This window comes from Drosophila miranda, chromosome 2 (genome assembly GCF_003369915.1).
Source record: "Drosophila miranda strain MSH22 chromosome 2, D.miranda_PacBio2.1, whole genome shotgun sequence".
NCBI classification, from domain to species: domain Eukaryota; kingdom Metazoa; phylum Arthropoda; class Insecta; order Diptera; family Drosophilidae; genus Drosophila; species Drosophila miranda.
In genome coordinates this window covers 3,606,206-3,625,650 of record NC_046675.1, presented here as the reverse complement: position 1 = coordinate 3,625,650, position 19,445 = coordinate 3,606,206, and the positions used below count along the sequence as shown (strand labels likewise).

The 19,445-nt window shown below is 50.7% G+C and overlaps 1 protein-coding gene across 4 annotated transcripts in view; it reads left to right on the top strand.

Moving 5' to 3' along the window:
- Positions 1–19,445, top strand: part of LOC108155943 — a 41,043-nt gene that overhangs the window by 19,851 nt on the left and 1,747 nt on the right. For 2 of the 4 annotated variants that reach the window (XM_017287106.2, XM_017287107.2), the window contains 16 exons: positions 359–910; positions 1,206–1,363; positions 1,417–2,038; positions 4,203–4,955; positions 5,495–5,662; positions 5,777–6,072; positions 6,291–6,378; positions 6,479–7,366; positions 7,436–7,647; positions 9,425–9,676; positions 10,634–11,003; positions 11,307–11,444; positions 11,528–11,790; positions 13,178–13,352; positions 14,773–15,058; positions 18,694–18,962. In XM_017287106.2, coding sequence (XP_017142595.1) covers positions 359–910; positions 1,206–1,363; positions 1,417–2,038; positions 4,203–4,955; positions 5,495–5,662; positions 5,777–6,072; positions 6,291–6,378; positions 6,479–7,366; positions 7,436–7,647; positions 9,425–9,676; positions 10,634–11,003; positions 11,307–11,444; positions 11,528–11,790; positions 13,178–13,352; positions 14,773–15,058; positions 18,694–18,962 — 5,490 coding nt within the window. Of the gene's footprint in view, positions 1–358; positions 911–1,205; positions 1,364–1,416; positions 2,039–2,094; positions 2,312–4,202; positions 4,956–5,494; positions 5,663–5,776; positions 6,073–6,290; positions 6,379–6,478; positions 7,367–7,435; positions 7,648–9,424; positions 9,677–10,633; positions 11,004–11,306; positions 11,445–11,527; positions 11,791–13,177; positions 13,353–14,772; positions 15,059–18,693; positions 18,963–19,445 lie in introns of those variants that run through there. The other 2 variants (XM_033388472.1, XM_033388473.1) reach the window with 2 other exon arrangements.

The following is a 19,445-nucleotide window of genomic DNA, read 5'->3' as shown; positions in this document are numbered from 1 at the left end:
GGCAAAAGTTGCACGGCACGTGCACGTGCACTGCAGCTCCGAGATTTGCAGCTCCGAGCATCAAAAGAGAGAGAGAGGAAGAGAGAGCCCTCGGTTGCACGTACAGCGCAATGCACCGTTTTATATGCAACACTTTTGCAGCACTGTGCCGCAGCAATGGCAATGGCAATGAGTTGTAAAAATTCAGCCCGCGACGAAATGCAGCTTGACTTTTGCCACTCGCAGACAGCACTCCCCCCCACTGTGACTTAATGGGCGGGCTGCATTAGTGGCCCATTCCCACTCTTCCAAAGTCCCTCGGGGGGATACTAGATGGAAGAGGAAAACTAACCAACTCTTTCATTTCTTTTGCCTGCAGATAACCATAAATCACGAGGCAGGCAGCTTATTAATTTGTCTCCTCAAGACCTGCCTGAATTCATTGGGCCTGTGCCTTGAGGCGACGCCGACAGCCGCCGCGCCGGAGATAAAATTAATCGAAGAAATACTCCACTATTTGACCAAGCTCATAAATTATGCGCCCGCCGAGTGCGTTGCATGTCTGCGGCAACTGTTGAAATATTTATTTGCCCAAAATTATGGTAGCCAAGTGCGAGTGCAGCAGCAGCCACCGCCGGCCACCACCGATGGCGGACGCGGACACCACTCCACATTCGTGCGGCCCTACTTTGCGGCCAAGGGCAAGGGCCATGGCGCAGGCTCCACATTTTGGCCAACAATAAATTCAAAGCCAGCAGGAGGATCAGCAGGAGGAGGAGCAGGAGCTACAACTCAGCCACTAATTGATGCATCCCCACTCCAGGCACTGGGCATGCTGTTTGTGCAGGGCCTGCAGCCAGCCACTCCGCCGTCGGGCGACTGCGTTCGGCTTATAAAGCTATTCGAGCCACTGGTCATCTACTGTCTGACGGTGAGTACCATCAGCAAAAGCAGGAGCTGGAGCAGGAGTAGGACCTCCAGCGATCCTGGCCAGCGATGGCTAATTAATTTTAGTTGTAACCAATTTGTTTGATTAAAAATGCACAGACACGAACACGAACCCTGCCCTGGCTGTGCAGCGGTCCCTTAATCTGCATGTGTGTGTGCGAGTGTGTCTGGTTCTCTCTGTGTCGGGGTCGGAGGGCATCCATTGATATTTTATTAATGGCAAACATTTGCCCAGCACTAGTATACCACATGTTCCTCTTTGTTCCCCTCTCCGGCAGCTCTTCATGAAATCCAATGCGCTGATTCAGGCGCCCATTTTGATGCTCCTATCGCAGCTGCTGGAACTGAACGTTACCTACAGCATACTGGACTCGAAGAATGTGATATTCGATCAGATACTCAGCAATCTGGATTTGATTGAAAGCGGAATAGATAGGTGGGTAATCAGTACCATCTCCTAATTAGCTCTTAAACCTTATTTCTCTGCAGAAACGCCTTCATCATTGTTCCACCCATGCTGAGATTCCTAGTGCAACTGACCCACAAGAGTGATCGACCCCTGATCACGATCCCAAAGATCATCAGCATCACAAACAATTTGCTGGCCAACAGCGCTGTGCGCGATGTGGCCCTACTGGCCCTGAAGACCCTGAGCTACGAGCTGTTCTTCATGCACAGCCACCTGGACGAGACCCTGGACTGCGAGAGCAATAACTCAGGGCGAGCCGGGGGCCAGAGTCCGCTGACAGCGGCACCCACGCCGGAAACCCGAGAGGCGCTGCTGGCCCAGAGACGCGAGCTGGACACCCAGCGGGAGGTGGTGCTGGGCATGCTGGAGAAGTTTGTGGAGTCGCGACCCAGTCAACAGGTGCTGGCCCTGCTGCTGCTCTACGAGCGCAGCTTGCAGCAGCTGGAGAGTGCCTCCTATCGCAGTGCCCAGGACGCAGATGCCGTTTACGGGCTGCTGTGTCGAGCTCTCTGCTCGCGCCACTGGCGCCTGCACTCGGCCGGGGATCTGCGGCTGCTGGAGAGCTGCTTCCGCAACAATGGCAACCATGTGCTGGCCGACAGCAAGGGATTCTTGCAGCTGCTGCAGCTCTTCATCGAGCAGGTGAGGTGCAATATTCATGCAACTAAAACTTGACAAAGCACTCAGCCAATCCACAGATGCCCGTCAATGCATCAATTACTGCATGCATTAAGACTTTGTCAGATATTCTTCTGCTGTGGCTCTGGCTCTGTCTGGCCTCGGTCTTTATTACACAGTCTGTGTGAATGTCTGTGGCTCTCCGTGATGTGTGTGTGTCCTCGATTGAACTCATAAATATGCGTAATGCCTGCTTAAATATACATACAGGCCCACACTTTGAGGCGTCAGGCAATTTGTAATATTTATGAATGCAGACAGAAACTTAAAATCCAGTCCGACATGCAAATGAACAGAAAATTGTCTCTCAGCCGAGGCCAATCATCGATGTGGCACCTGGGCTGACTGGCTGACTGGCTGCCTGGCTGCCTGGCAAGCTGCCAATTTGTAATGACATGTGAGTGTCTCCGGGCCCCGAGTTCTGAGTTCTGAGCTCTGAGCTCTGAGTCCTGAGTAGTCATGAAACAGGTGTCGTCTGGCATCCACTTAATAACATAATTGAAGTAATGCCACAAATTACAACACTCGTAGTTTGTACTCAAGGGCAGCATTGATCTCATTGACATGAAGTTGCTGTATGCAAGTAGATGCTTACGTTAGGTGACAAGCTTTCTACTTCCGTTTCCGTTTTGCATCACACTTATCACCCAGGGTATTCCCCAGCGTCAGTTCTGTTCTGCCCATCCTATGGAATAAGTTTGTTACCCATAGACCCATACACCACCTGTTCGGGAGGGGGGCACGACACTCATCATGCACCATACCAGCCCATGGCTACTAGCAGCCAGCTCATCAACGATTTGTCATTGCCTGTCCGCCCACGCCCACGCCCACGCCCTCCGCACTATGCCCCACGCCCATCCAAGCGTCCAACTGGTCGCATTTACATACACACGAATGCACTTAGTTGCAGTTACGGGGCAATTTTTTATTTCGTTTTCGTTGGGTCTCTGTTGCTGCCTGCCTTGGCCTGCCTCCGCCCCTGCCCCCCTGCAGGCTGCCTCTCTTCCTGCTGCTGATCCATGTGGCGTTGTAGTTAATGTGACACATGTCGTATACGTGACATTTTTAATACCTACGCTTCAACGCCGCACATTTTCAACTATTAATGCGCATTTAAGCTACACATGCATTAACTGTCGAGCTGCCAGCCAGCCAGCCAGCCAGCCAGCCAGTCAGCCTGAGAGTCAGCTGCCTCATGGTTGGGGCATGCCTCAGGGCAGTGCAGCAACCAGCAACCATCATCCACGAAGCCACCATCTACCCTTCGGCCCAGTCAGCCGTTATGCTACAGTTAAAACCAACTTAATTACACAGTCTCACTCGCACAGGCTCTGGCTCTCGTTCCATGCATCCCTCTATGTATCCATGCATCCATGCATCCATGCGCGTGGTTGTAGGCAGTCGATTGGGGATGTGGAGCCCCCGCCCAGCCCACTTGACTCTCGTGGATCCACCTGTCTGTCTAACAGTTACACTGTTACCTTGCCTCCCCCGTTAGCCGCTGGTCAGAGAGAAGGAGTTCCAGCCTTCCTGTGTGCTGACTTTCCCTGGCTCTCCCGCCGGCTATTCAACTTCATTTAACTTGTAAATTATGCGCAAAGCTTAAAAAACTTTAACTAATTATCGTTTATTTAATTTGGACGCACTTACAAACAAGAGGCACAGGAGGCAGGACACAGTCGGGGCAGAAAAATTAACAGAGTTTCATGCAGTCTTTGCCGCTCAGGTGGCATGAGTAATTGAGTTTTTCCTCTTCTCACGATTTCTGAGTGCTAGTATGGGATATATGGCTATGCGGCGTTTTAATTGAAATTGAAAAAGCGCCACAACTTAAATAACATTCTGCGCGCAAACATTGACTGTGAGAAAAACCATTTAAAATGTGCCACAGCCTGCGAACGGGATGTGGCACATGTGGCGGACTGCACCAACCTTCTAATTATCACGAGGAAAATATGTTGATGTTGTTGCGAGGCAACATTGTCGCAAATTTATGCAAAGTTTCACACTTTACTGCACTGGCGGTCAACAACGAAAGGAGTCATCAGCCGCCAGGGAACTTGCAAACACCTATCTCTCTCACTCACTCACTCTGGCTATCCGTTTCCCTCTCTGTCTCTTGCAGGACGTTGGCAACTTTGGTGATTTAGCTATGGCCATGGTTATGCTGGCAAATGTAATCCTTAAAACCGAGGAAATTTATTTAGTGAATCACATAAAACTTTATTTGAAAAATAATCCAACCGCCGAGCGTCGTCTGCAGGCAGCAGCCGTTGCTGCCGCCGCCGCCGCCTCAGCCTCAGGAGCATCCCCATCAACAGCCATCCACCAGTGGCAGGACGAAGCCCCATCGACATCTTCGGCGGCTGCAGCTGCCAGGGCCGCCGCCGCTACTGCCGCCTCGTCCCGTTCGGCCATAAGCGAAATTAACTATTTCGCCAAAGTTTTAAGCGAGAAACTGCTGGCCTGCCTGGATGCCCTGCTCGGAATGGGCACAAACACCGATCCTCCTCCATCCTCCGGCGTGGCCGGGCACGCCTACTGCCAGTTGGCCGGGCGCTTCGTTAACGCCCTGCACAATGTTTGCTGCCGCTCACGGCACAAGGATGCACTTCAATCAGTTTTCCGTTTGGTTTTGGCCGAATCTGAATTTCTCTGCAAATACTACAACCTGCTGCTGATGAGTGCCGCCGGGGGGCAGGGGGGTGGCAGTGGCGGTGGCTCCGCATCGCTGGAACCGGTGCTATTGGCCTGCCTGAAACTCGCACTGGCCATGCGTCTGGAGGAGCCGCTGGTCCTGCTGGAGCAGGCCGCCCATCTGCCACTGAAATGGAACCTGCAGCGTGCCGTGCTGCGCGAAGTTTGTCGTGCAAATGTGGTAAGTAGGGGGCAGTGGCGGGTTTGGAGAGTAAAGTGAGTTGCAAGTGGAAAGAGTGGAAAGAGTTGTTCACCCCGGATGAGTGTGGAGGGGGGACACACATTAGTTTAATTTGAATTTGGCATACGACAGGGTGTCTGTCTGCCTGTCTGTCTGGCTGCCTGTAAGCCTCAGTGGGGGGAGGAACTCGGAATAACTCCCCCACAAACACTGGCAGTTTTTCCGGCTGACAGTTGTCGCACTCGCAATTTTGCGGTTCACCGCGTCGGGTTTTTGGTTTCGAGGTCGGCTTCCGTGTCCTGCCAATGACAATTGGCCTTTAAACCGTAGGCTTACTTTAAGCCCGACCCGGGCCTGGCCCGGGCCCAGGTCCGGTCCCAGGCGCAAGGCTGTGCATAATTTTAATTGATTGCCACTCGAACATGCGCCACTTGTTGGCGCCATTAGCCAATGGACCGACAACCAGGCACCCAGAGGAGCGTCAGCCTGCGTCCCATGGCCTTCGTCAAATCAACTTTCCAATTGTCCACTAATTGCAGGCCCGCGATTGGAGTCCGCAACAAGTGCGCTGCCTGTTCGCCGGCAAGTATCTGAATTTCCTAATTGCTGACCACTTGGAATTCCTTTGCGAGCTGTGCCAAGTGCGTCGCGAGTGCGGCTCGTTACTGCAGGTGCTTCTGCTCCGGAACGCGCACCGATTGAACCGGGTAAGTTCTTTGGATGTTTTTGCATCATTGCATAATGAAGCCATCTCAATGCCATTGTGTGCGGTGGGGACACCCCATTTCCCATTCCCATTCTTCCCATTTCGATTCACTCAGCCATCAATTCGGATCGTTCTTCGTTTGCTGGCGCGCCTTTGTGAGCCCGATGTGGGGGAGCAGGACGCCTCGGGAGACGCTGGCGGCGATGCAGCTCCCACGCTGCAGGCCCTGCAACTGCTGAGTCGCCTCCACCAGCTGCACGACGGAGAGCGGGCCCAGCAGCTCCCCATGGAGCGACTGGCCCGCCGCCTCACCGCCCAGAGTGGCCCGGCCGCCCGCGCCATCATCTATGAGCGGCTACTGGACGGAGATCTAGCCGGGGGCGAGGACCAGGATGCAATGCGAACCCTGCTGTAAGTAATTTCCCCCATTATTCATCAAGAGCAAGTGCTTCTATGGCTCCTGCGGAGCCATTTAAATTCAGTTCAATATACACTCGCACAAAGGACGGGGTCCTTTTGATCCGAGCCCTTGGCGGGAGAAGTGCTGGGAAGAGTACTCAGCGTTCGTTGAAAGCAACTGCCATTATCCCAGCGTGCTTTTATTTATGTTTCATTGCATCTCATCGCAGTCTGAAGGACCTCGAGTGCCAGCAGGACAATGAGACGACAACGGCGACGTCGTCGCGCATAATTGATGAGAGCTGGCTCTTCGCGCAGGTAAATGGGACAAGCTCTTGGCCATTATGCCACTGCCACAGCTAATTTGTTGTACTCTCTTCCGTCGTCTCCTTTTGACAACATTTTCCGCCCCCAACAGCTAATCAAATTTGCCACCCAGCATGCAGATGCTCCTCAGCAGCAGAAGCAACTGATGCTCCTGCTGCTGGAGATCCAGTCGGAGCCGAAGCTGAATCGCCTGCTGCGTAGCCTGGGCCCCGAGCAGGAGGCTCGTCTGCTGCGCCACTCCCTGGCCGGCTCCCTGTTCGCCATGCTGTCCGTCTTCCGGCAGAAGTGCATCCAACATGCCCCACACATCAACTACATGCAGCTACCGCCGCTGGCGCGTGTGTCCTGCTGCCTGCTGATGGGGAGGGTGGCCAACACTAGGCCTACGTGCCCCGCGGCGCCACCCACTGCCGAGCAGCTGGATGTGGCCCGGGCTGTGGCCACACTGATGGACTGCCTGCGCAGCATCGAACACACGGCCCTCATCTACATCGATGCGAGGGTGATGGAGAAGTTTGTGGGCGAGCATCTGCTGCATCAGGAGCAGGTGCCGGTGCTTCTCGAATACCTAAAGTGGCTGGCGAGGGTGGCCAAACAAATTCTGCGGAAGCCAACACGACAGGAGATGGAACAAGACGCCCTGGGCGTGCTGCTGGCCACCATGGATGCGTTGCTGCAAGAGCCACGCGTCTGGCGAGACCTCAACGCCAGCTCGGAGTCTGCCCTTCGCTGCGAACTGCTTGAGGTTCTCTGCCACTCAGCCCGTTGCATGCTGCAGGAGACCATTTTCTATCAACGGCATCGTCTGACGGCAACCAAGGCCCCAGACCCAGCACCGCAGGCCATCTTCTTGGCCAAATTGATTGAAACGCAAATTGATATTGAGTCCCTCGACAGCGGCAGGGTTTTGGCAGTCGGTTGCGAGGATGCACGCCTGCAGTTCGCCGGCCATGAGCTGGCCCCGGTCCAAGTTCCATTGGTAAGTGACATTCTCTTCTGCTCATTTATCAGTCTGACCCGACTCTGCCTATCTCGTGCTTTCCTGCAGACGCTGCTGGCCTCCATTGGCATCGCTCTGCTACGCACGCACCAGTTTTATGCCTACGCGGTGACTCCGCACGAGCTCATCCAGCCACCGGAGGAGTCACAGAAGCAGCAGACGCAGCAGCAGCTGCAGAAGCAACAGGCCGATGGCAAGCTCTCCACCATTCCAGTGGACAGTCTGAGCGATGTGGATATTCTACGTCAATTTGTCAAGCGGTGAGTGTGTTGCAATCAGAATGAGCTCTGACTTAAGTGGACCCTGGGCCAGGCTTCACTGTAGCTACTGTAGCTAATTAAATCAGCTTGTGGCTTGGATCTCACCTTAAGCCATTCCAGTTATGATTTTGTCACCATGCCCCGGCATGTTTTGTGGTCCATTGTCCATTGTCCAACGACTGGTCAACTGTCTGTCCGTCCGTACACTCTCTTATCAACGGACTAGGAGGCTCTGTGGCATAGAAGATGGTGTTTGGGTTGTCGTTGTCATTGTGTTTGACAGGAGCAGCAGGAGCACGAGCAGGAGGAGTAGGAGTACGAGGAGCAGCAGCAGCAGTATGAGCAGAAGCAACGCAAACTTGCTGACAATGCTCTGACAGCAATGACGAGCGCATGGCAGCTACTACATGGAGCGATGATGAGGACAACGACGACGACGACGACGACGACGACTACGGCTAAACCGCAACTGGAAACATCAACATCCTGTTGTTCTATTACAAACACAGGCACACAGCACAGCATTGCACACAGGACACACATGTGCTCGTATGTGTTGGCCGTAAGACTTCATTGTCATCGTCATTGTCCTTGGCTGGGCTTTGCTTGTTTTGCCTCGTCCTTGTGTCGCCTGACAGCTTCCACACTGCCGTTACTACCGCCACTACCGCCACAGCGATTGTTTCGATGCCAGTCGTCATCATTACGCTGTCAGCAGCGGAATCGTCATCAGCCAGGAATTGGGCGGAATAATTGTCCATGGGATAGATGGATGGTTGTCGCTGTTCGCTGTTCGCTGGTCGGTTGTCGGTTTCCCCAGACCCTAGACCCTAGACCCCAAAGTTGACTCCCTTTAAAGTATGCATACTCCAAAGCCAATCCATTTTTGGATGCCTGACAAAAGCACAAACATCAAAACCACATCAACATCAGGAAAGCAGCAGGAGCAGCGGCGGCGACATCATCGGTGCCGAGGATGATAACGACAAAATCCCCCAAAGGGCTGACAGAGCGGAACATCAACAACTCTATTAGATGGAACTCTGCGAGAAGCAGCGTAGACAGCATGCATTTTGGCCTCCGCAGAGGGGCTAAAAGCTTGGCTAAAAGACATCATAGCACAGTGCCAGGCACCGGTACTAGGTACCAGGAAGAGATGCCATCACCACGGAGGACAGAGGCTGCGGACGAGGACGAGGCAGCGAGCGATATAAACAAATTATGAGCAAAGTGAGATAAATGCATGTGTGCGTGTTTCAGATGGCTGCCAACAAAAGGCACGTCGGGGAAAGGCAGGATGCGGATGCGGATGCGGACGGCTGCCTTTGCTCTAGAAACATTGTTGCTAATTGCACTGAAACCGCCACACAGTCAGCAGCCAGGAGGGAGCAGGGAGCAGGGAGCAGCACCATCAGCACTCCAGGCGAAGGACCTGCCTGCATTAGACATGCCTGGCATATTGGATGAAGTTTCCAGCCATCAAGCCTGCAGCCGTCCAAAATAATCGAAGATTAATTGACATTTTAGGCCTTCTACTACCATTTTATATCAGAGTATTTTAAATATTTCAAGAGCTCGGGCTAATTGAATTAAAATTTCAAGCATTTGCTGAAAACATTTTATGCAGAAATTTTCAATTAATTACATACACACTCGTACGCATACTCAGATGCATATATTTACGTTGTGTATGTGTGCACATATGTGCACACACGTATTGGTAATTAAATTGACACTTATGGGAACTTTCCCCCGTGATTTCTACCCCCCTTTGCAGGCTCTCAATCTTTGGCTTTACCACACGGCAGCAGTTCGAGGAGTACTTTATGACTTTCCTGCTGCTGATCAACAAGGTGTACGACGAGCACATGGTCGATCAGCAGGAGCAGTTCCAGATCAAGCAGGTCTGCCTGCAGGCCATCATGGAACTTTTAATGACGTACAAAACTTTTCCCATTGTGGGCCAGGCGGCCACCGGCCAGTTCCATCACACGACGCGCTGGCAGCGCATCACTTGTGACAGCATTAGGTGAGTCCCAGTCCCAGTCCCGGTCCCTGTCCCTGTTGTTGTTGCCACATGGTGAGGAGAGGCGAAGCGGAAATTTATGAAAATTAAAATTCAGAACGCAGTGGGGAAAAGTTTTAAATGTGTAAATGGCAAAAAGTACAAATTAAATGCGAACGACAAAAGTTTAGAGTCTGTTGATTTCGCCTCACTTCCGATTTTTCGGTGTTCCTGTTGCTGTTGCTGTTGCTGTTTTGTGGCGCTTATTATTTCGTCCCAAATGAGAGCGAGTATTGCGAACAAAAATCCCTCAACTTCAACTTTAAATGCGCAACTAATTTGTTAACATGGAAGCGGCCCGAAACAATTTGGGTAACAAGTTTTCAGATGCTTTTACAATGTCTGCGCTTTTAATTAAAAGCGAAAAAAGCGTCTTTGTGCCGGGACGAGCATTACGGCTATGCTATATGATGGCATGTGTCGTGTCGGGAGCACATGAATTATGAAAATAATTTTAAAAGTTAACGAGTGCCAAAAGCTCCCCTTTTTTTTGTTTCGAGCACATATACTCGTATGTATGTCTCGTGGTCAACGGGATTCAATTGCCTTTGGGGGAGACGCTGCAACAGCAGAGCAAAAAAAAACAGAAAGTAAGCTAAAAATATCAGAAATTTGTCCGGCAAACCCTCAGGAAATTTGTGACATATATATTTTCCGTATTAGCCAGCAGAAATTTCTCCTTTTTGTTGGTGTTTTGTTGGGTTTGTTGCTGTTTTGTGTAACAGAACACTGTCGCCTGCTGTTGACTTTATAAATTAGTTTTTAATTACAAGCAAATAGTTTTTACTCGGGTGGGCCTGGCTTTGACTTTTCCCCTCTGTCGGCGTACGCGTTTGCGCGTCTGGGCTATTTAATCGAAGGCATGTGGCAATAACTGCTGGGCTACACGCATCCCTCAATTTATTTAAATGCCTTTCGCAGCCTGAAGAAACTGCACAAAGTGCAGCTCCTGGTGGACGCATGCAACGTCTTCTATCAGGCCAATCTGGAGCGGCAGCTGGCCCGGGACAATGTGATTGGCACACGCAACTTTGCGGCCAATCAATACGATCTCAATTTCAGCTGGGCCCAGATGGAGGCCTATGTGGGAGGAGACGCGGATTCATTGGGGGCCGCCACTTCCACGGCCTCGGCGGACATTAAGCCCGCCGCCTCCTCGTCGTCCGCCTCCTTTGATGCGGATGTGCCTGACATTGCAATGCGCAACTATCGCCATTTTACACAACTGTCGGGAATTGACTTTCGCAGCAGCACGCAGATGGTCTTTGACGTACTGCAGCAGATGATCGAGGTGAGTCCTGCGTCCGAGTGGATGTCAGCCAGAGTCGGGCGACTGTCACGTCCCGCGCATTGGCAGCAACTGCCACAGCGGCCGCTGCGTTCCGTGGAGTATAATTTGATTATGCAAGACATTACAGCGGCATGCCAGACCGAGTGCCAGGGCCAGTCTATTTTGAGTGATCCTTTGGGGTCTGCCATGGTCCTTGCTGTCCGTGATTTTGCTGTAATTTAATTTGTGTGCAAAATGTCTATGTCCATGTCTAACTATTGCTTCCTCCTTGCGGCATTGTGCTGCATGCATTTCCTTTGACAGCTCAACCACATCCTGGTGCTGCCAAATTTGGTAAAGTTTTGCGAGATCTGCGAGAGTCACGACCAAGTCAAATGGATCAAGGACCGCGCCCTCCGACTCCAGGAGCAAGTGGCAATGGATGATACGATTTCGCATCAGGTGAGACCGCAGCTCCGCAGAAGATTACCCGTACCGTGTATTTTCATTGTTTCCACCTCTAATGGCACTACCTTTCTCTCCAGCACATAATCTACTTATTGTGCCGCAGCCAGGCGCTCCTTATACCCAGCCTGAGCGAGCTGCAGGCCCTGTGCTCCTTGATTGGCAACGTCTACCTGAAGAGCACGCACTGCTTCATACGCATCGCCACGCTGCAGGGCCTGATCTGTCTGCTGGAGTGCTGCAGCAAGACCAACACGGCCATGGGCAAGCTCAGCGAGGAGCTGGCATTGTTGCGGGCTCTAATTGTGGGCTACATCAATCGCCATGGCCTTATTGACGAGAGGTGAGTTCTTGGAAAACGGGGATATGGTATACTTTTGGTCCCCTTGCCGTATTAACGGCCGCAGACGGGGCGAGAACCAGGATGCTGTGGATGCACTGCATGCCCAGAAAGGGATTTACCTGATGCCGCCACCGCTCATCGGATTGCCTTTAAGCGGACGACCCTATCCGAGCCCACATTCTGGCGCTTCCACCATGTCTATATCTGCTCCACAGATTCACTCACTAATGGCAAAAGTTCTCATCTCGCATTAGTTACCTCTGCTCATCGGCATCTGGGTTTTTGTGGTCTTTGCTGTCTGCCACTTCTACCTGGCAGCCTCTGCAGCCTGGCTGCCTGTTTAGGGTGTTATCAAAAACTTTTCAAGGACTGCGCCGGAAGCTGGCAGCCCCAATGCCATCCCTCCTCTCGCCTGTAAAGGATATGTCAGAAGTGGAAGTTGCAATAGCTCGACAACGTGCAGAACATCGATGAACCATGGCCCCATTGAAACTTTGGTGCGGCTGCTGCTCCTCCGACTCCTGCCGGCTCTGTTCCTGTTCCAAAGTCAAGCACAGCTTCTGATCAATGGCACTATAGTGCTGTTATTCTTGTTGTAGTTTATGTTCGCCAACGAATTCTAATTATTGGCTCAGTGGCGCAGTAGCTCCGGCAGCCTCTGCTTCCGCGGCTTCTGATGGAATTTCCTATATACAGCACTTCAGTTGCTTTGTTTCCAATCCATTACGTTGTTGTTATTGTGCGGCAGAAAGTTCTACATGCAACTTCCACATGCATGCCATCCTTGAAAGAAACAAACTCAAAATTCCAAGCCCCGAAAATCATAAAACTTAAATTGCGTATATGCACAAGCACACGTATACGCAGCGTATGCCAAACCAATATGGCCAAAACCTCAACGAAACGAAAATTGTTGACCGGCAGCAGCAGCGACGGCAGCGGCGGCATCAATGTATTGCCTACCCGTGAAAACCGGAGCCGCAGGAACAAAGCAGCGACGTCAGTGGCAGCAACCACGGCAGCTAATCATCAGGGCCGTTCCGTTCCTGGCCTAATTATTTTGTAATTTTCAGCGCCAATAAGAAACGGAGGGGGGGGGGGGGTGGCGATAGCATTCCTGGTCATTGAGTAAAGCCCAATAGCCGGAGCCGAAGCCGGAGAGCCACAGAGCCAGAGAGCCGGAGAGCAGCAGCGGATGCAATTCTGCGGCAGTCAGCCTTGTAATTAATTTAAATGAAAACATGCAGTGGGCCAGGCCAGAGGCGAGAACCAAGGCCCACGGCCCAGGGCCTTCTGCATTGATTGCTGTCTGGGGCCAGGGCCCCGGTAGGCTATCGTTTTGCAATCGCCCCAAAGACTAAACGGTTTCCTGTCTTCCCCATTTCAGCCCCCTGCAGCTCAGCGATGAGCACACGAAGCTGGTCTGGACGCTCAATTACAGCCTGATCGAGTGGACATCGAAATTCGTGCCGCAATGTCATCTATTGGCAAATACAATCATTGCGGCCAATAATTTCCTGAAGAAGACCAACAACGAGGAGCTCTATCTGTGTGTTCTGCATGTGAGTATTCCGTGGACATAAGATTGTAGATTGTAGAGTGTGGATAGTAGTACAGCAGAGCAAAATGACTTAGCATGCCACTTAAACGGTTGTCAGCCTTGTCTAGCCAGCACCAAGCCACTTACTAGCAGTCAGCCAGCGGGGCAGCCGCGGCAGTCATGCAACAAATCTCACTGCCATTGACCGAACTAAACGCTCGAGCTCAACCATTTCCCCCGGCGACGACGCCATCCACCATCCGCCATCCGCCATCCATGACTTGTTCAACTAAGCCGGTGACGGGGTCGGGGTCGGGGTCGGGGACAGGGACAGGGACAGGGCAACCCACGTTGCGCTTAATTGGTTTTTTGATTGACAATTTTCAAAAGGCACGGCAACCAAAGCGGACCAAGCTGTCAGGCAGGAACATAGGGAAAAAAAACCAAACCAAACCGAACTGAGAACCAAAAACCAACGCTGTCATAACTGACAGAGCAGAGCAGGAGCTCAGAGCAGTGTGTCGCACAGCGATTGGTAGGAGCAACAGCCAAATGTTTATTGGCCAGACCGGAACTCGCACATGTGTTCCATATAGACAGAGAATGGGGAATGGAATGGGGTGTTGCATAGGGCTTTTGGTCAACTGAAGCGTTCTCCAAATTGAGCGTAATGAAAAATAGTAGAAAATGTTGTTTTAAACGTTGCGTAGTCGTCCTCTCCTCTCCATTCCTTCCCATTCCACTCCACTCCGTTGTCTGCCTGCCGCGAAAATATAGAGCGAGAATGGGGAATGCATATAAAAATTCCTCAGTAATTTGCTAGCATTTAATATAGAGCTGGGATTTTAATTGCAGTTTACGAGTGGGTGGGGCCGTATCCTACTGAACGACAAGTAATTAAAAACTGTTTTTTGCACTGCATACTTCCGGTCGGTCCGATGTTCGGGACGAAAATTAAATTCGACTTTTTAAGCAATTTATGAAATTTGCACGCAATTCAATTGTTCCATTTGCTGTTGCTCGTTGTTGCTTGTTGTTGTTGCTGGTGCTGTTACTGCTGATGGTCGTAGTGGTGTCCTTGTTGCTGCCGCTGGCTTTTGCTTTGATGGCCACCGAGAGTGAGCCAGGATGAAAGTGGCCAAAAAGTGCGGCGGTGGCGGCGGCGGCGGCGATGGCGAGAAAGCTCAATGGCGCGCAGCGACAACAGAGGCAATAACAATAACAATTTGCCACTCAATTAGCGTGGCCATTACTGAAAAACCCACTTAAGTATGCAATGATAAAAATTCAAAAGCGAACCGAGCAGAGCAGAGCCGCATTGCTATTTCTATGAGATGCTCGCCCCAGCCCCACCCATCGCCCCATGTAGTACATACAAATAAATGTATATATGTATTGCTTATTGTATTTATTTATCTCTTTGTTGTATTGCTATGCCCCAGGGCCTAGAGCGCATCGTGGTCAATAGTGGAATACCGTCGACTCCTGCAACTCTGCCTACTCCGAGCGAGGCCATCGGAAGAGGAGGAGCCATTTCTGGAGGAGGAGCACCAGTTGGAGCCGGAGCAGGAGCTGGAGCTGGGGCAGTCATCGATTCTGGAGTCGGAGTCGTGGTCACACCACAGATGCGACATAAAATTGAAAAACTTGCACTCGAATTGCTGAAAATGGAAAATGAGAAATTTTCGATTCCGGCATTGAAATTGCTTTTGTCCTGCATGTATATGGGTAAGTCCCGATACAAACAGAAAAACAACATAAAGAAAATAACAATAATAATACCAAGATCAAATAAGTGGGCGCGTCGTGGGGGGAGGACTTTGGGGGACCTTTTGGGGAAAAACAAAAGCAAACCCAAGAGGGGAGAAAAAATATTTTGTAATTTCATTTAATGCCGTTTCGGCCGCGAAAGGGTTCGGTTTCATAAGGAACCATTCTGCCAAAAGACTTGGGGGTGCACAAATTGTCTCCGCATGTGAATTTTTGGGGGGTGGAAAATACTCTACAGAAAAGAAAAGATTTTCGTTTACTTAATTCTGGAAAGACTGCGTTGATTGGAAACCCAAATTTAAAGAGAGAGAGAGAGTCTCCCACACACGAAGTGGGCGGGGACTTGGCGAAATGTTTAGAGTGCCCTTCATTTGGCAGTTGTCTCTGTTTCGAGGATTTTAAAACTATTCCCCGTCCCTGGAGCACTTTGTGTGTGTCTCTCTGTGTGTGTTTGTTTGCGGGTCAACAGTTTGGCGCTGATGATTATGGGCCCCCGAATACGATGTGTGTGTGTCCTTGCCGGACGAGGCACGGGGTAATTGCCGCTGCCCACTAACTGCCACAACACAGTGTCGCCCTGTTGCACTACTCCTGGCTGTACGTACGCGTACGTATGAGAATGAGTCTGAGTATGAGTACGAGTATATCTGCTGGTGCCCGACCAGCAATTATCCCTGTTGCTGTTATTAGCGCAATTCCAGGACAATTATTATCGTTTCAACTGTCGCACACAGGCGGTTAGGCGTTCAGGCGTCCAGGCGCACACACGCCTGCCAGCTCCCGTCATGCGGACCGATATGGCTCGTTTCTTAATGCTAAAATGTTAGCCGGCCAAATTTCGGGGGTCAAAAGTTTAGTTTTTGGGCAGAAAATAGAGTGGAGTGTAGAGCACATTTTTGGTTAAATTTTTACTGCATATATCCAGTGGATTTTCTTTAAAAGAGTTCTATATGGAGTCGCTAAACGCTCCAACTCGCAGAAATACTGAGGAAATCAAAAATCAATAACAAAACTCCTGCGTTCTATTAGTTAAAGACTCAGTGCGTTTTTCCATTGTTTATTCCATTAGCAGCAGGAGTTTGCCCACGACTAATGTTGCAAAGAGATGCCTATAGAAAGCCGCTTAGAATCGTTTCATTAAACTATTCAGGCCAATCGACCCTTATCATACCTCTTCTCCTACTCCTACTCCTACTCCATATCTATCTCGCTGTAAGTTCTATTTGTGGAAAAATCCCAACGCTGAACCATTTTAAAGCCAGACAAAAAAGAGAATGTCGACTTGCTTTTGTTGTTCCTTATATTCGCCCATGGATCGTGGCAGAAGGAGGACCTGTACAGGCCCTAACTGATGGCCATTCAACGTCCTATGCGTGGCAACTTAGCGCAGCTTTCGGTGCGGAGGAGGGCCACGGCCATCGTTCCTGGCCAGAAATTATGCAAGCCGTTCGCACAAATATGTCGAAGGATGCCCGCGGCTGGATGCAGGCACGTTGTGTATTTGCCGTGCACTTTGTCAGTCCGCAGGATTGCCGACTCCCTAGTCCCGGTCGCCGTGGCCACACCACGCAAATCCTTTGAGAAATGTCAATGTTTGTGTAGTAGACCATTCGCGATTCCTGCTTCACTCCCTAAATGGCGGCAACTGCTCCCTCGATTTCTAGGCCCTGCCAACACACAAATTTCAAATATGGCCACGGCGGAGGCCCGAGCTTGAGCTCGAGCCCGGCACCGAGCGAACGCATCCTACCGGAAGTTGGCCATTGCGGGGCGTGGACGGTGGACGGTGGACGGAGGACGCTGGCGGGGAGCATTCTTTTTTCGCTCTTTTTCCGCCTGCCTGGTTGGTTTTTTTTTTAAAGCGTTTTGTGCTTCACGCGAAAATAAACAAAAGACCGCGTCGCTGAAGACAATACAGGTCGCACTGCAAAGAGAACGAAGGAAAAGCTGGAAAAATGGGGAAAATGGTGAAAAACGGAAAAATGGCGGGAAAGCAAAACAGGGAAAGTCGAAGAAAAAACCCCGTATATATATTTGCACCCAAAGTTGCAAAACGCAATAATAAATATTTGCGGCAATATTGGTCACTCGGTTGGGGCGCAACTTTTTTCGAAAGGCGAGAGGACACCGCTTTCTGGTTTTACAGACTAGAACAGAACCTTTCTTATGACCCATACCCATTGTTGGATGGATGTTACTATCGATAGCAAAGCAGATTCCTTTCACGTTTGAAGCAATTTACAAAAGCAATTAGCGTTTTCTTTCCGAACAAAAGAATGCTGAACTAGCACGATGCATATACAGATGTTGAAATACCCATCTGTAGTCTTTCACATTAGTTGCAGTTTTAAAACACTGAGACATTCTCTAACCCCTCGAAAAGAGTAAAAATTACTCCGAACTTTCAGATTCTGGTGTCTTAGAAAACAATACACAAACTATCAAAGCCTTCTAGAGGCTGGAACAGCACCTTGGGATCGCAGTAACAGATCTATCTTTCACTTAGGAATGGAGCCATCTTCTCCCACCAAATTACTGAGTATCAATAAGTCCTCATTGATGGACTCGTTGGTATAGGTTTACCACAGTTTTTTTTTTGCTATTGTTTCACTGTACGAGTACTCTTTTTTGTTGTACCCCATTGTTTTTTGTTGGTTTTTTTTTGTGCTGCCGCTGCCCGCGCTTGCTTAAACGAATTTTAGAGTTTGTTAGGTTTTTCCGTGTATTTTTTTCATGCATTGCCAGCGGCATTTGTGGCGCGCATAATTGTGGCCAGGCGCCGGACGATACCGTGCCGCTCCTCGTGGGCTCAGCCACTTGGCCATACTTCATCCTTATTCAAAGCCTGCAACAACAAAGCCAAAATTGGCAACAGCCAGCCAAACAAGCTGCCCGCAGGCCGACAGCCACGGACCAACAATGTTAAGCTGCAAAACAAAGGCCAAAAGTTGCTGCGGCCAATATGGGGTGGGGGATGAGCGGTGCGGGTAAGGTGGCAAGGTGGGGGAAGGTGTGCTCTGCGCTGCGGTAGTTTGGGGGCGTTGCTCCCATTGTAAATAATTCGAAGCCGCTAAACCACACTAAGCAGCACACACGGATCCTGGCACCCCATCTGAAGTTTGCCATCATTTTTCACCTGTCTGAAAGGTACGCAGCACATTCGTTTGGTGACCTTCCTCCCGTCGTACGGGAGGGGGGGTTTAATCGAACAACTCTAATCAATGGCTGTGGCTGGATTTGGCCTTGGTTCCCGCCGAATGCTACCCGAACATTCTCTGTTCAATTTTCGATTCGATGGCCATGAAACAAAGTTTGGCGCAATCCACACGAGTATATCAAAAAGCGTTCCTTTTTACGCTGAAAAATCCATAAAATTTAAATGCAAATTTATGTATGTGTGTGTCCTGGGGAATCACTGAAAAGGAGAGAGGTGTACAGCAGCAACAGCAGCCATAGAAATGGCGTGTGAAATACCGCAAGCATGTGAATAATGGCCATCGGCATGTGCCTTGAAGGCTGCTTTGTTAATTATAAACTTTCACTTTCACGTTGGCACTTCCTACATTTTTGTGTTCTGTTTTGCGTGCCTTTAGGGTCTGCGGCACAGCTGGAGAATACGGAGCTGTCGAACGGGATTGTCCAGGACGATCCGGAGATAATAGCCCAGCAAAACGATAAAGTCGATATACTTTTGCATTGTATTAAATCATCGACTCGAGATGCCGCCTGGATTTATGGACAAGTGCTGTGCCAAATTATTCGTGATTTAGTGCCACCGAATGAAATATTGACGAAGGTCATAAAGGAGTTTCTGGCCATAAATCAACCGCACGGCGATGTTATTGCCATGATTGTATATCAGGTGAGTAGTAGCCAGACGTCTTCCCCCATTCCCACTCCATTTTAAGCTCTAGCAAAAGGTAAAGACGTTTCGCCCAGCAGCCATTCGTGCGTAGTGGCCTCGCACACATCGCCACAGGCCAGTGCCATTGCCACCGCCACCGCCACAGGCCACTGCCACTGCCACTGCCAGTCTCTGATATGTGGATGTAGGGTTCATTTTATGAGTCCTCCTCGACCAGCTCCCTGGGCTCTGTGTCCTGTGCCCTGTGCCTGGAGACCGGAACGGAATGGGGCCAATGCAGCGCTAATGCCTCCTCCGGCCGCAAGTCGAAAGGGTAAAATGATTGCCGCCAGCTGCCAACTGCCACTGCCACTGCCACTACCACATGTGTGGGAGTGCGTGTGCGTCTGTGGAATTTTTGGTAGCTTGAAAATTAATGGAATTCATGGCTACAGCTTGGCCCCTGTCCAGCCGGTCAGTCGGGCAGGTATGTGGGTCAAT